General features: G+C 37.5%; 1 protein-coding gene across 3 annotated transcripts in view; it reads right to left on the bottom strand.

Annotated features, from left to right (window-relative positions):
* Nucleotides 1-15,699, bottom strand: part of BABAM2 (BRISC and BRCA1 A complex member 2) — a 514,378-nt gene that overhangs the window by 211,305 nt on the left and 287,374 nt on the right. For all 3 annotated transcript variants that reach the window (XR_005213277.1, XM_037812636.1, XM_037812635.1), the window contains exon 7: nt 9,955-10,064. Coding sequence is in view for 2 of the 3 variants with exons in the window: in XM_037812636.1 (XP_037668564.1) it covers nt 9,955-10,064 (110 nt within the window). In the remaining variant the exon portion in view is untranslated. The remainder of the gene's footprint in view (nt 1-9,954; nt 10,065-15,699) is intronic.

The following is a 15,699-nucleotide window of genomic DNA, read 5'->3' as shown; positions in this document are numbered from 1 at the left end:
TCCCAGATCACTGTGTAGATAGAAACATATTGGTATGAGAAAATAGTGGAACATCTGAGAGCCAGAACCATGGAAGGAGAAGTGCTGTGAACCACACGAGCTTCACAGAGATCGAGGTCCAAACATAGAATGGATTAAAGGGAAGGTAACTGAAACAACAGGAGAGCAGGAAATCAAGTCTTGGAGGAGTTTAGATTTGAAGGCAGAATAAAGAAAATGTGCTGGAACTTGATGACAGACTAGATATAGGTAGTAAAAGAAATATGCTTGATAGATACAGGAAAATGCAGTGAATTGGATAAAGTTTATGGATAATCATTTATGAGGAAAAGTAATGAACTTTGTTTTAAAGCAAAAGAATGATGAGATTTAGATTTGTGTTTTTAAAGACTACTCTGCCTGAAATGTGGCTAACAGATTAAAATGAGGAAAGAGTACATTGAGGAGAACAGTTAGAAAGTTATTTCAGTAGTCCAGTTGAAAGATAATAGTTCAGATAAGTTATCTCAAATGATAGAGGTATAATATAAAACCACAAGGAGGAGTAAAGAAGAACAGGAAACTTTCAACAGCTACAAACTAGAATATTACTGGAATGTCATTCAAAGCACATTCACAATAATAGGTAATCCTTGTAGAAAACTGGAATAATCAAGATGCAGTGCATAAGGACACCTAGCAATACAGCCAACTAAAGAGTCCTGCTTCAATGACATCTAGAAATACCACATAAAACATGACATGACTCTCGCTATCCCTCCCTATCTATCTGTCTGTCTGTCTGTCTGTCTGTCTGTCTGTCTGTCTATCTATCTATAACAAATGTAGCTAAGCCCCACCAAATTAAGGAGAATTTCCAGGAGTACATAACCCTGGTTTTATCACCTATTGTCAGGTTTCTAGGACAATAAAGAGAGCTGTGGGCACTGAGGCTTCTCAGACAGGACAATGTAATATGCAGTTTTCCTGCATGAGCTATTCAATAAAGAGGCACTGAAAGCGTGCTCAGGCTCTGCTTTAGAAAGATTAATCTGGTAAGAGTAAGATACATAGCAGCTTGAAATAGGATTAAAGGAAAAGATGAGGAGATGAATGCAAGAGATACTACAGGGGCAAAATCAACTGGCAACTGTTTAGATGTGGGAAACAATGGAGAGAGGATGGTTAAAACGGGCTAGGGTCTCTAGAATGATAATAAAGCTATTAATGAAAATAAGAAAAATAGGAGAAGAGTAGGTTTTGGGGGGTAAGAGATGGGCAGTGTTAAATGATAAATTATACTTTAGACATTAAATGTGAAGGTTCAGTGAAGCTTCAGGATGAAACTGTATAGAAGGCATTAAAATGCAGAGCTAAACCTTAGAACAAGGACCCATAAATGAAGTTTATGATTTGGCTTCAGGAGAGGATGTATAATTCTCAAAAACTGTATTTAAACTTTTGTGTCTGAACATTTTTCTGGGGAAAAGTCCATGGGTCTAATCTGTTTTTCAGAGATCTGTGTCAATCTACTGTTTCTTTAAAAATAATCTGTCTTTTAACTTTGGATACTTTTTAAATCTCCTTTTTGTCTTTGGTGCTCTGCAGTTTCATTTTGATGTGTCTAGGTGTCAATTTCCTTGTATTTAGCCTATTTGAGATTCATTGTACTTCTTCAATCTGAGAATTGTTGTCTTCCATTAGTTCTGAAACATTCTCAGCCATTTTCTCTTTCATTTTCTAATTTCTTTTGCTCCCACCTAAAACATGGCCCAATGTAGGCCGATTTTTAAATGAAGACATATATCTTCGAGTTTTCAGTTAATCATCATGCTGTAGAGAGGGGAACAGCATTTAAGAGTAATAAGGCACAGAAGTGCCTTAGACACAAAATAAATCTAAGGGTCAAACAAGTTTGAGAAACATGTACCAGTGAGATTTGAGTTATTCCAGATTTATACATATCTTCTTTCTAAATGTGTATTTTCTCCCTAAAAAGGAAGCTAGATAAAAATGCTGAGATATCACTAATCCAGGCAGCTGAGGAGGTGGGAATTCTATACTAGCATGTTTCCAAAATTATGATATTTGGGGACTGAATGATTCCCGCCCCCCAACTAAATTCCACTCTGTGTGGTTTTTTTTGTTTGTTTGTTTGTTTTTTGGGGTTTTTTGTAATGTTTCAAGGCAGAGGCTGAGCTCTTGATCTTTTGGGAGGCACAGGCAATACAAAAGGCCAAGCTCACTAATGAAAACTTGCTGAACTTACTTTGCAGAATTCCATTCTAAGTCACGAAGAACCCTTTTGGCCCTGCTCCCAGGCTAGTAAAACGAACATCTCAAGTCCCCAGAGGCTAAGACAGCTTGCTCTACTAAAACCAAATACACATCTCCTGACAGCTGGTTGCCGTAGCAAACTCAGGACTGTATATTTATCAAGGGAAAAAAACCCTTCAGGAGCACAATATTTATCATAGGATTATCTCAGTGACTTAAGTAAGCATGAATAAGGCTAAATTAAACCATGTTTACTATGATGTCCTATTACTTAAATCCTGACACAAAATCACCCTAAGAAAAACATGGGGTCTCTTTTTTGAGACAACTGGTATAGGATTTTAAAAGGCAAGATTAATAGGATTTAAAAAAAGCACAGATTATTTTTTCAAATCTGTTTAGCTATAAAGTTTTTCTAATTATTCTAAAAAATATTTTAACGTCTAATACGAAAAATTTTGTATTTCATCCTGTTAAGATGTTGGAATTCAGTATCAAATGTAAATAAAATCACAATATATTTAATTTGTTTACTGCTTAAAAAAACACTCTTTTTTTTTCCAATTTATCTGAATTTAATATCCTTCCTCAACAATTAATACAAACATTGTAGTATTTTAATTTTCAGCTTCCCCCAACTTTCCCTAACCCCTTTAGTTAAGTTTCAGCTTATATCAAGCCTTTGTACCCAAAAGTTCCAAGTGACCATGTCTGTTGCCAGGTACATGACACTGGAGTAAAGCAGGGGAAGGGAGGCTGGAGAGGTCACAACAGGAGTAGACACAAGGTTACCCGAGATCAAAATCCTCCTCACCACTCCCAGGATTCAGCCCATAAACCACTCCCACACAACAAAGCTCCACCTTGCAGAAACATGACCCAGGGACCATATGGGAAACTAATCCGCTAGCCAGGCACCCTGGCACAGCACAAAGGAGTGACGATGGAGACCACATGTCCCTGCTGCTGCAGAGACCCAACAGTGTCGAAGCTTCCTGCCCTCCCAGGGAGTCCCACCAGTGGGGTGGTGGCTGGACTCAGCCAGGGACCAGGGCAGGATCAGCAGGACCCGGAATGGGCTGTGGCTCACCAGCCCTCACTACTGGAAACAGAGGCCAGGGGACAAGAGGAACACCTGTTCTCACAGCTGCCACTTTAACTGTAATTCAGGAAAGAAGCTACCTTCCTTCCACGGATTTTTCATCAAGAATTAAAAGAAATGGAATTGCGGTCCAGGGCTTTGGGAATACAGTTTGACAGCATAGTGTTTCAACCAAGAGACCTAATAAACACTCAAGATGCTTTGAAAACTGACCAGTGAAGCTTAAGCACACTTACTGAAAACTGGGTAAGCAAGTTTGGAGGGTTCAGAGTAACTCATACTCAGTACTGGGAGAGTAACTTGAGAGGAAACCACGGGAATGAAGCCAATTTGATAATCATTTATTGACTGCTGGTCCATGTGCTAGACTGTAATGGATCCAAAGACGAATACGCCCTGGTTTCAACCCTTTAAGGAATTTACAGTCCAAGGAGACAATATGACAAGAAAGGCACAAACATGGGAGGGGAAAAGTGCAATCTTGACAAAGAAGCAGGTAGTCTGGTAAGGAAAAGTTCCATGGAGGAGGTGGTGTCTGAGAAGGTCTAAGAGGATGGAGAGAACTTTGACAGACCCTGTAGGAAAGGGGAGCAGCCCAAGCAAAGGTACAGAAGTGAAAAAATACACAATGTGTTCAGGAAATCAATCTCTCTCTCTCTCTCCTCTTCCTTACTACCCCCCACCCCTCTCTCTCTCCCTCTCTCTTCCTCCTCCCCCCCCACCTCTCTCTGCTCTCTCTCACACACACCCACACACACATTTTTTTGGCTAAACAATGGGATATACATTTAGTCCGGACTAAGCTGAAAAGTTCAACTGGGCACCCAGTATAAAACACTTGGAATCCCAGAGGGAGATGCATAGCTAATTCAGTGGGCACTAGGTTTTGAGCAAGGATGTTACATGACTGGAACTTACTTCAGGAAGACTGATCTGACAGTCTTATGCTAGATAGACTAAAAGAGGAAGAAACCACAAATTAAAGGGCCAATCAGGACACATGGCAACAAAGGACCGAACTTGGCAACAACAGAAGAAATGACAAAAATGAGAGACATTGTGGAGACAGGATTCCAGTGTGGTAGACACCTTTGCAATGTTGCACCTGGGGACCTGAGAAATGGGATTATTGTGACTAGAAATAGGGCAGTAATGAGAAAACGTTAGTTTATTGGGGGAATGATGAGTCTGTTTTCAGGCACTTTGAATTTTTTTTAATCTTTATTTTAGTAACATATATGTAACCTAAAATGTTCCCCTTTAACCATATACAGATATATAATTCAGTGGTGTTAATCACATTCACAATGTTGTGCTACCATCACACTCATCCAAAACAGACACTTTTAATTTGAGGTGTCAACTGAACACAAAAACATGTCCATCAGCAGAAAAACAGATCTATAAGCAAGGAGAAAAGCTGGGTTACAAATGGGGATTTGGGAGTCATCCACAAAGAGATAAAGCCACTAACAAGGTCTAGGGATATAATCACAGGAAACATAATTTAATGTAGTTTAATAGGTAGAAAAGGAAGTAGATATGGTAAAGGAGCCAAGAAGGGTCTAAGAACATCAGGATATAGAGAAAAAGAAATACATTATAAAACACATGCTAAGAATACTTACTATGAGGATCAAATAGTTTGATAAAGTGGAAAACAGTTTGAACATTTTAGAGTACTAAACCAATGCATATTTACTATTGTTACAGCATAACATATTTAATCTCTAGAAAGGCCACATTACCTTGCAAGAACCAGGCTTTCCAAACTCTCCCAAAGCCCCCCTCACCACCAAGTGGAAGGAAAATGTGATCCTGCCCTCCCATGAACTCTTACAGTGCTTGATTAGTATTTTCTTGGGTATATATGCAGCTCCAGTAGCACCAACTGAGCAGCCACTATATGCCAAACACTACAGCAGGCACTTTCAAATATACCCCCTTTGGAGTAGATAAAACAGAAACTCAGATTTATCCTCCTTCACAGAAGATGAAATAAAGTCAAAGAGGTTAAGTAACTTGAGCCAAGACTGCCAGGCAAATAAGTGGAAGAACAGAGGGCTTCTGATGCCAAGTTTTACTGTGCCTTTTCTACTAAACCACAAGTTACAACTCGCCATACTTGTTCATATCTCCTTTACTATATTATAAGCAACTTAAGGGCACAGGCCACAAATTTCTTTTATTTAATTACCCTCTAAAGCAACTAGCAGAGACCCTTATACTTGGTCAATTTTCACTGCATTCTTGTTGCCTGAAAGAATAAATGCATGTGTATGTTCAGGCACCCAAGCCCCACTAATGGGGAGCCTTTGTGGGATGGTAAGCTTTGAGTCCTTATTTCCAGGGGGCACTGCAACTTAACAACAAAAAGTTCTAGAAACAAATTCTGTACTTATGAAAGATGCCACCTGGCCTGCCTCAGGGGCTGAAGTCCTCCTTTAATCCAAGTGGGAACAGCACAGGGAGTGACAAAGCTGCTTTTCTCCAAACCACTCCCAGAACTGGCTCAAGCCAAAGAAAAGGGCCACACCTTTCAGGGAAGAGGACCAGGCTGCCTCTTATTCCCACTTACCCTTTGGTTTCACTGGGAAGGAGGGAAAGGCAGATCATGTTTAATGCTAGTTCTGATAATACACCTGAAAATTCACAGCTTTTCTGCCAGGAAAAGAAAAAAAAAATTGGCAGCTGGCTTAGAAACAATTTTCCCCCTCTCTTAGTATTCAACCCAAATCTACTTTGCATAACTTTTTTCTCTCTAATTCAACTGAGTGGTTTTCGTTCCTTGGAAAACAAATGTATAGGGCCTGAGATATGTGTATTTCATAAATGTCCCTTGTGCAAGAAGAACACAAAGTTCTTCTAAGAAGGCATTTACTTTGCAAGTCATATACATGTGTAGTGGGAGACCAGGAAACAATATGCATCTAAACACCAAAAAGGCCTGCAGTCGTGTGACAGGGCTGCCAGAGACTCCAGAGGAACTATTCCAGGACCCCGGATAGACAGACAAACTTCAGAAGTGGGACTGCATTTCAGAGCTTCACCAAATTATAATACACTTGGGAGTTTTCTACCCAGAGTAACTGTCAGATGTTACCTTTCGTAGGCGTTGTCTAATTTGGGGGCATTTGAAATCCATGTCCCCAGAAATCTTTAGGGTACAACAAATTGATCCCTTTTCCTATGTGTGATGATAAGACCCAGAAGTAGCCCTTTTCTTTGTCTATCTGTGAGACTAGTTAACATAAGCATAATATCCTTACCCACTGCATGGACAAGCTGGGAGAGATAACAGCCAGACTGGAATGGGGTTTCTCCCAGGGTCAAGATATTTCTCCATGACCACAGAGAGCAGATGGCAGGAATGCAAGCCTTTCTTGCCAATTTTTACCTAATATGGATAAGGCTATTGGTCTCCTCTGAGCCCTGAGTGTCAGATGCACTGAGGGGACTTGGGACTTCCTAGAAAGCCACAGCAGAAGCCAAAAGGAACACAAGCCAATGACAAGGCCAGAGTCTGGCCCTGGGCTCTTTAGGCAGGTCCACATGGGATGCTTTTCCCATGAATGCTGAAAGAAATCTCCAAGTCGGAGCATAAACAATCCTTGAACAGCTAACAATTGAAAGGATGGTGTGAAAACACAGAAAACAAATGAGAGCCTAAAGCAATATCAGAGATCGCCCCAACCCCACTTCACTCAGTTCTCTAAACATATCTCATGATCGTGGCCTTGCTAAAATGGCATGACTTCTGTTCAATGCTGTAAACTCTATAACAATTAACCAAAGAAACTGACAACTTGAGCAAATATGTAAGCCCTTAAAACATCATGCCCCATGGGGGAAGGAAACAAACAAACAAACAAACAAACAGACAAAGGCACCCGTGTTCTTTTTTACTTTAATTGCTCTTTTTCACTTTAATTATTACTCTTGTTATTTTTGTGTGTGTGGTAATGAAGGTGTCAGGGATTGATTTTGGTGATGAATGTACAACTATGTAATGGTACTGTAAACAATGGAATGTACAATTTGTTTTGTATGACTGCGTGGTATGTGAATATATCTCAATAAAATGAATAAAAAAAAAAATCATGCCCCAATGTTATCACTTTCTATTTTAACCTTTCTCTAAAACCTCATTTTCAAAACTTCTACTTAAGGATGTAACAACTTTCGGTAGTTTTGTTTGGCATTACAAAGATGGTTTTTCCAAAGTGAACTTGTATGAACCAGGAAAAATCTCTCAATGCACCATTTTCAAGTTTCCTTGTAAAAATTATTAACCTAGAATACTGCCAATCAGGCAGTAGTTTACTCTGTACTGCATTTGTGCAAGGCATCAAAGGCACAAAAAGATTTGTTCCTTGCCGTTGAGTAGCTTGCAATTTAGTAAAAGATAAAAAATGTACATCACTAACTATAGCTATAGTAGGCAGATTATAATAGTGATATATATTCAGTGTTACAGCAGCTCAGGGCACAGGAGCTAGACTGTGCTCTGGGAAAATGGTCGGTAGAAATGGCATTTGAATAAGGCCTGAGATATAGACTATTTCAACAGGAAAAGAAGGTTGGAGAAAGGCATTTTACGCAGAGAGAAAAGCTTTAGCAAAGGCACAGAGGTAAAAGAGATTGGGTGAAATTAGAGGACTCCAGGAAATCAGGTCCGGCTGTAGGACAGGTTACATGAGGGGAAGTGATAGGAAACTACTGGAAGGTTAAGCCAGTTCTTAACCAGTTTATGTTCTTAACATAAAAGGAGGAAAAAAAAAAAAAAAAAAAAAAAATTGAACAAAGCTAGATTTAAGAAATAGAAAATAACTTTAAAAATATGCCCTTCAATAATGATATTTCATATCATATATTCCATTTTTAGAATAAGATATATTTTATTAGCAAGTTTATTTGCAAACTAGTTGTAGTCACTTCAAATGAATATAACCTGGCTGCTAGAAAAACTTTTTCTAAGCTGGGAAATTTCTTGGCTGCAGCTTAACTAAAATATTCTCATTACCCACATCCTGTGAGTGTTTCATTAACTCTTTTCTTTTAACATTCTCTGAATTTAACTCAAGTACTTCCTGAGTGGCTACTCTAGAATTAGTATTTGTTCACTTATTTACCTGTCTTCTCCTTCTCTGCTCTAATTTGTCCTGCTAACCACTCATTTACCCACTCTCCTCATGAACGACATCAATGATAATAACACTAATAGCTGCTACTTGCTGAGCATTCACTATAGTGGCAAGGACTGTGGTTAACACTTTAGGAACAGCATTTAATACAATCCTCAAAACAACACTATGAAATGGGTATTATTATCACTATTTTACAGCTGAGGAAACAAGCTCAGAGATGTCAAATACTGTGCCAGCTGGTAAAAGGCAGAATGCAGGTTTAAATCAGATTTGCTTGACTCAAGAATCCTTGCTTTTTATATTGCTATACTGCTTCTGGCATCCTTTGACCTCTTACTGATATGGATCAATATTTTCAATTAAAAAATAAAGCACTCATTCAGCGCCTGCTACTACAAAATCCTGTGCTGGGTGCTGTCATAGATAGATAAACAAACGAGAGTATACCTGTTATATAGAGGCTCACAGTCGTCTATATTTGAGTATGAACACTTTGTGTCTTATATCAGCTTGTGAAACGGTGTGTCCATGATTCATGAATTAGAGCAACTAAGGTCAGAAGGGGTGAAAATGGCTTTGTATATGAATGTTGGACGGTGACTAGATCTACTTGCAGACAGAAATCAGCCAATCCTGACTAAAGGACTTGCAGAGAACTTTACAAATACATTTCAGAGTCTGTAAAAACTCTCTCTCCTCATGAAAATCTGTCTTGTCAGAAGTGCCCGACCACGTCTATTTACAATTCATTTTCAATGAACCTAAGCTTCCTTTGAAGTAGAATAAGCTACTAAAGTATTTAAGCCAACGATAAGCACGCTATGAGACTAGGCCTTGTAAAATTCATTATTGATGAGTCAAGTTACCTGTTAAAACACAAGTGTGATATCAAACTACTTTTACCATGTAGCCTGAATGCTGTGTAAAGTTAGAGCTTTTTAGACAGAGAAAAATAAAATTCAAACACATCATCTTTTTAAGCTATCTACTTTTGATAGTCTTTACTAACTTCTGAATAAGTTTTTGCTTAATATTTTAAAGAGACTAGTAGTATTTTTACAAATAACTATAACATTTACAAATATCTAAGAAATTGGGTCAGACGGTGTTTGCTCAGCAGCCCTCTTTAATTCATAACCTTATAACCCAAGAAACATTAGGAGGGACTCATGATTTCAGACGCAGTTTGACCTATTCTCACTCTACAAAGGTACTATATTCATTTCACAAACTGCACAACTCTATGACTCACCAAAAGATTGCAATGGCAAGTACTAACTTAATTTACTCCACAATCTAAACTCCAACTACAATTCATTTTTTAAGATGATAAAAGTCAATAAAGAAGCAATTTTAAGAATTCAAGAGTGGCAAAAGAAATAGCAAGATATGTTTGGCTAACAAGAATAAGTGGCAGGCTTCAAGAAGTTCCTGACACTTGGCACTTACTGTTCAATTCGGGGTGATAAGTAAAGCTTGGGGTACACCTGAGTGGCTTCGGTGTCCTCAAAACTGACAGAAAGAAGGGCCACATCTTCTCCAGGGTCTTCATTTACATCCTTAAACAGGAAGTGAAAAACACAATGTCATTGGCATCTGCTCTCATAACATCTTATTGTGATGAGCTCACAGTTCACTGGCATTGAGGCCACTGGGTATGAGTAATCTGTATTTCACCTTAGCACCTCAGCACATCTTTGCCACATACGTAGTCATTCCCCTTGAATCATGGCTTTCATGCTTTCTGACCAAAGTTCACTACAGTGAGGCAAAAGACCCTATGGCCCACCTATCTGACTTTTTCCCACATTCTGAGGAAAAACAAAGAAGGCCTTTCAGGTACAGTCTGGCATGTAAGGAACTTGGTGAGAAAGAATTAGACAAAAACATTGTTAATAAATGCAGTAAACATGTTGCTAGCAATATACAAATGGCTTATGATTTACTATTTTATAAGAATAATGAGTCATAAACATGATTTACATTATAAAACACCAACGAAACATTAAGATACCCAGTAGTTTCATTAGATCTACTTTTATAGTATGTTTTATGTCATTTAAATAGCAAAAATTTCCAGGAAGCATATCACTACAAAATGTCACTGAACAAGCAAATGGCAGGGGCATATGAACACATCTACCTTAAGAAAATGATTATGGATGATTCATATGTAAACCACAAGCATAAATTTCTTAAAAGTCTAGTTATAAGAATATTTTAAGAAAAAAAAAATTTGTTGGTGCACATATGCATCACCAAACATTGTGTGATTTACCAAACAACCCACAATAAACTAACCTGATATGATAAAGCAAAACTTATTGAAATTTATAATTAAAAAGCAAGGATAGCAGCAATTTGAATATCATAACCAACTCAAGCCAACACCAATGACATACTGATGAAGTATCCTGAATCAAAATTGTAGAACTTAAAAGGTGGAAACAACCCAAGATTCCATCAACAAACGAATGGATAAACAAAATGTGGTATATACATACAATGGAATATTATTCAGCCATAAAAAGGAACAAAGGTCTGATACATGCTACAACATGGATGAACCTTGAAGAAATCATGTTGAGTGAAATAAGCCAGACACAAAAGGACACATATTGCCTGATCTCACTTATATGAAATACCTAGAACAAGCAAATTATAGAGACAGAAAGTAGATTACAGGCTACCAGGGGCCAGGGGGGAGGGAGAGTTATTGCTTAATGGGTGCAGAGTTTCTGTCTGAGGTGAGGACAAAGTTTGGGTAATGGTGGTTGGTGATGGTAGCACAATATTGTGAATGTAATTAATATTTCTTAATTGACTTCAAAGTGGTTAAAATGGGAAATACTGAGTCATATACATATTACTACAGTGAAAAGTTAAAAAATAAAAAATACAGTAAAAATGAGAAAATATAAACTCAATAAAAAGATTATGGGACTTACAACTATGTGCAAGTACTTTACAAATATTGCCAAGCACTTCTGAATAAAATACTCAATTAAAATAAATTCTAGTATCATGTTGATTTTAATTTGTGAATACCAAGTTTTTAGTAACCCCTAACAATTTATTTTTGATTGGTAGTGGCCCCAAGTCAAGTATATATTTTTAAAAATCTTAATAGAATTGCACAACATTTACCCATATGTACTGGTAAGAACTGATTTACAGTTCTGGATCAGTTCACAGGTCCTCAGGAGGGCTCAGTGTCCATCCCAGATACTCCTAACCTGGACTTTAAGAATTATTGCCCATGAGCCTTGAGAACCTGAGATAACCATGTCCTTCCTTCCGTCTAAATCCAACAACACTCCCCGCCTCCCACCCACCGTTTTTTGCCGGCTCCTGGTTTCCACACAGTCTTCCCGCTTGGCTCCAACAGCCACAGTCTCCTGGCTCTGCCTCCCATCATGTCTAGAAGATGCATATGTGTGGCCTGTATACACAGGGACAAGGACCACAAGCCTCTCGCATCTTAAAGAAATAAACAAAAATTTAAAAAAGAAAGGAAAGAATCTTGCTGGACTCACATAGTCCTCTGGATCCTCTCTCCTCCCCTTCACAGGCTGCTTGAAAGAATGGTCTACAACCCCTATCTTGCCCCCTTCCCTCCCATTTACCCCTTGGCCCACTATAATAGGCTTCTGACCTTTCTAGTTCACGGAGATTGTTCCAACCAAGGGCACCCATTAAACACAGCAAAAGCTTCTCTGTCCTTATCTCACTTCATCTCTGAACAGTATTTGACATGGGGATTACAATTTTCTAGAAACAGTCTTGTCTTGCTTCTTAGACACCATACTCTCCTGGTCTTCTCCTGTCTCTTTGGTCATTCCCCGCAACACCCCTTTTTACATTCTCAATTTTTTTGGTTTTATATTACAAAATTTGGGCTTGTTATATAACAAGTCAAACAGTACAGACATTTACAAAAGAAAAGCTCTTCCATCTCCACTTCACCCTAATTTTCAAGGGTAGCCATATTAACTGTGACTGTAACTTCAAACATCTTTCTCTATGCTCATAAAAACATATACCCACAATAACACACTTGCATATAAACAGTTCTTTAACCTTTTGTGTTTTTTCCCTAATGGAATCATATTATACACATTACTCTACCAGTTGCTTTTTAAATAGCCACATAATATTCCATGGCATGGATTTATTTTATTTTATTAAATCATTCCCCTAGCAACAGACTTGCAGGCTGTTTGAAGTTCTTGGCTACTTGACAGTGTTGCAATAAATATCATTGTACACATATCCTTCAGTAGTGGGATTTACAGTTCTTAAGAGTAAATAAAAGTGAGCTTGTTGGGTCACAGGTTATGAACATTTTACATTTTAATAGAGTTTAATATATTATTTTCCCAAAAATTTTGCAGCAATTTACATTTGGACCCATGAATTTGTACCAGTATGAGGCAACCTATTCCCCTTCATCTTGAATAAGCGGATAAAAGTGGCTATTATCGTTCTTTTCTAAATTTAATTTTTGCTAGATAAGTCCCAAAACCCAGAGACCACAGCCTCCTCAAGAACACCAATCAGATGCATCCTTCTTCCACATAATGTCAACACTTCTTTTCTATATGAACAAGTTAGGGTGGTCACTGCCTGGACATCCCAGAAGATTGAGAAAGTGATTAAATGAGAGGAAGTGGTAGCAACAGACAAGATAGGATTTAGCAAAGGATTATGAATACCAAATCTTTATATTAATACATTTTGATACTAGGGTATTAAAATATCTAGAAGAAAATAATTGAAATGGTGGAACTGTAAACCATATCATTCTTTGAAATCTGCTCAATAGCTACTCGATGAATTATACTTTTTAAGTTATCACCATTGTGTGTATATATATTTTACAGTGGGAAATGGCTGAAATTGTGGAACTGTAACCCATGAAATTCCTTCAGATTACCTATATAACTACTTGTTAAATTGTACCTTGAAAGTTATCACCTTTCTGTATATAAGATATAGTTCACAATAACTGAAATTGTAGAACTGTAACACATAGCATTCTTTGAAATTTGTTCTCTAACTACTTGTTAAATTATACCTGAAAATTACTGTCCTGTATATATGTTTTATTTCACAATAAAGAATGAAAATAAAAAAATTTAATTTTGGCAATCTGATGGCTGAAAATCATATCTCAATTTAGATTCAGTGAATGAGGCCGAGAAATTTTAAACTTTGTAATTGGCCATTTACATTTCTTCTATAAATTTTCTGGTTAAATCCTTTGCCAATTTTACTTTTGGATTCTTGGTCTTTTTATGAACAATGTGTAGGAGCTCTTTGTTTATTAGGTTTATTAACCCTTTGTCTATCAAATGTGGTATAAATATTTTCTCTGAGTCTAGCTTTTGACTTTTTACTTTGTTTGGGGGTTCTTCTGTTATCACAGGAAATTTAGATTTTTAATAGTTAAATGTGGTCAATATTTCCTGACTTCAGAAATTATTTAACTATTTACCTAATCTTTTATCAAATACTTTCATAATTTTATTTTTACATGTAGGTTTTTAAGACATCTGGAATATATTTGTGTGTGTTATAGGGAGGATGGCTTTATTTTTTCCAAATCAACATTGTGGGGAGAGGAGGGCCTTAGCACAATCCCTGGCACATAGCAATCATTCATGCTGAATGAATGACTGAATCACAGAAAAAAATGAGTGTTAAACCCTGAGACTTATTCTCTAAGTCTAGTGATTTTCAGGAATCTGCTTTACTAAAGATGACTGGAAGCTCAGTGCAGACTCCCTCATAACACACCAAGTTCCCCAGAATAAAGGAAAGCTGAGATTGGGAATCTGACCTTACCTACAACCTCTTGCTCTTTTACAGATGATAAAGTACTCAACATTTAATTTTCCTCATTTCTGTAAAATGATGGAGACATTTTTAAATACTTAAGATCCTCAATAAACACCAACTACTTAGTTATATAACATGACTATAAAACGCACACAACATCTAAAATTAAGGTTGAAGTTGGGCTTGGAAATACAGTCATAAGGACAAGTTCATAATATGACCTAAGGGCAGAAGTAGTCCTCTTTACGGTTAAACTGATCACCTCACGAAAGACAATAAAAAAGAAAAAAAAATGACTTTCAGATACCTTCCCCCAAGAACTGAGTTTCTTTGTTCAAAGTCGAGGTTGGAGACTCTAACCATAAGTCACAAAAACCTGCAAGAACTCACTGCAAAAAACTGGGGCCATTGAAAAACCTTTTTAATGAACAGCTTCATTCCAGATGCCTATGGATAATTTATAATTATTTCCCTTTTCTATTTTTAACTTCCTATTTTGCTACTATTCAAGCAAAAAACAGAAATTCATAGAGACAATTCTCCAAACAAATGGAATGACCCTGGTTTTAGAATCAACATTCATCATCTGGCATCCTGCAGAGTACACAAAACATTACTCTGAATATGAAAACAGTTATTTCCAGGAGTCCCTTTTATGAACTACTTGAATATATTTTATTTCTCATGGTGTGGCATATGAGTTTTCCCTGCATTGGGCTTTGATTCCTAATGGATACCTAAGTTTGGCTTTGAGTGCTTAAATAAGCCTAAAGACTTCCAAAAATATAAATCCACAACAGCATTGTTGCCAGTTTCTGCAACTCTAACTGGCTTGTGCATGTGTTCCTTCCCATCTGGGAAATTATAAAAGAAGCTCTTGTACCATGGTTCTTAGAAGCTAACATTACAGATGATTATTGTAACCACTAATGGCAGCATCTGGAAAACAGAGGGTGGTTATAGTGTAGCAGGGGACATTTAAAACTGCACGAGTACACATTTTCAGTGCTTTCTATCCATGCCATTTGAAACTGCAACAGGCTAAAATGGAGGAAAAGATGCAAAATCTGCTGAAGCTAGAGAAGAATATTGCTTTCCTGCCTTTATAAGTATGTCAAACACTGACATACATATGGTGAGGCAATAAATAATGGCCATGATATCTTGCTGAAATTTAACAGTGGATTTGGCCTAGCACATGACTAGAGCAGAAAGGGGTACTGATGGCTTATAATGAAATATCTACTAGATGGTGAGTTTCTGGCAGGGTGGGAGCTTTTCTGCCCACCTTTGCATCCCCAGTGTTTGGAACATAGTACATAAATAGCAAATTGGTTGAAAAAGCTGAATTAA

The sequence above is a fragment of the Choloepus didactylus genome, chromosome 20 (assembly GCF_015220235.1).
Source record: "Choloepus didactylus isolate mChoDid1 chromosome 20, mChoDid1.pri, whole genome shotgun sequence".
In the NCBI taxonomy this organism is placed as follows: domain Eukaryota; kingdom Metazoa; phylum Chordata; class Mammalia; order Pilosa; family Megalonychidae; genus Choloepus; species Choloepus didactylus.
Note: the sequence above shows the minus strand (reverse complement) of the source record. Positions and strands in the feature narration are given on the sequence as shown.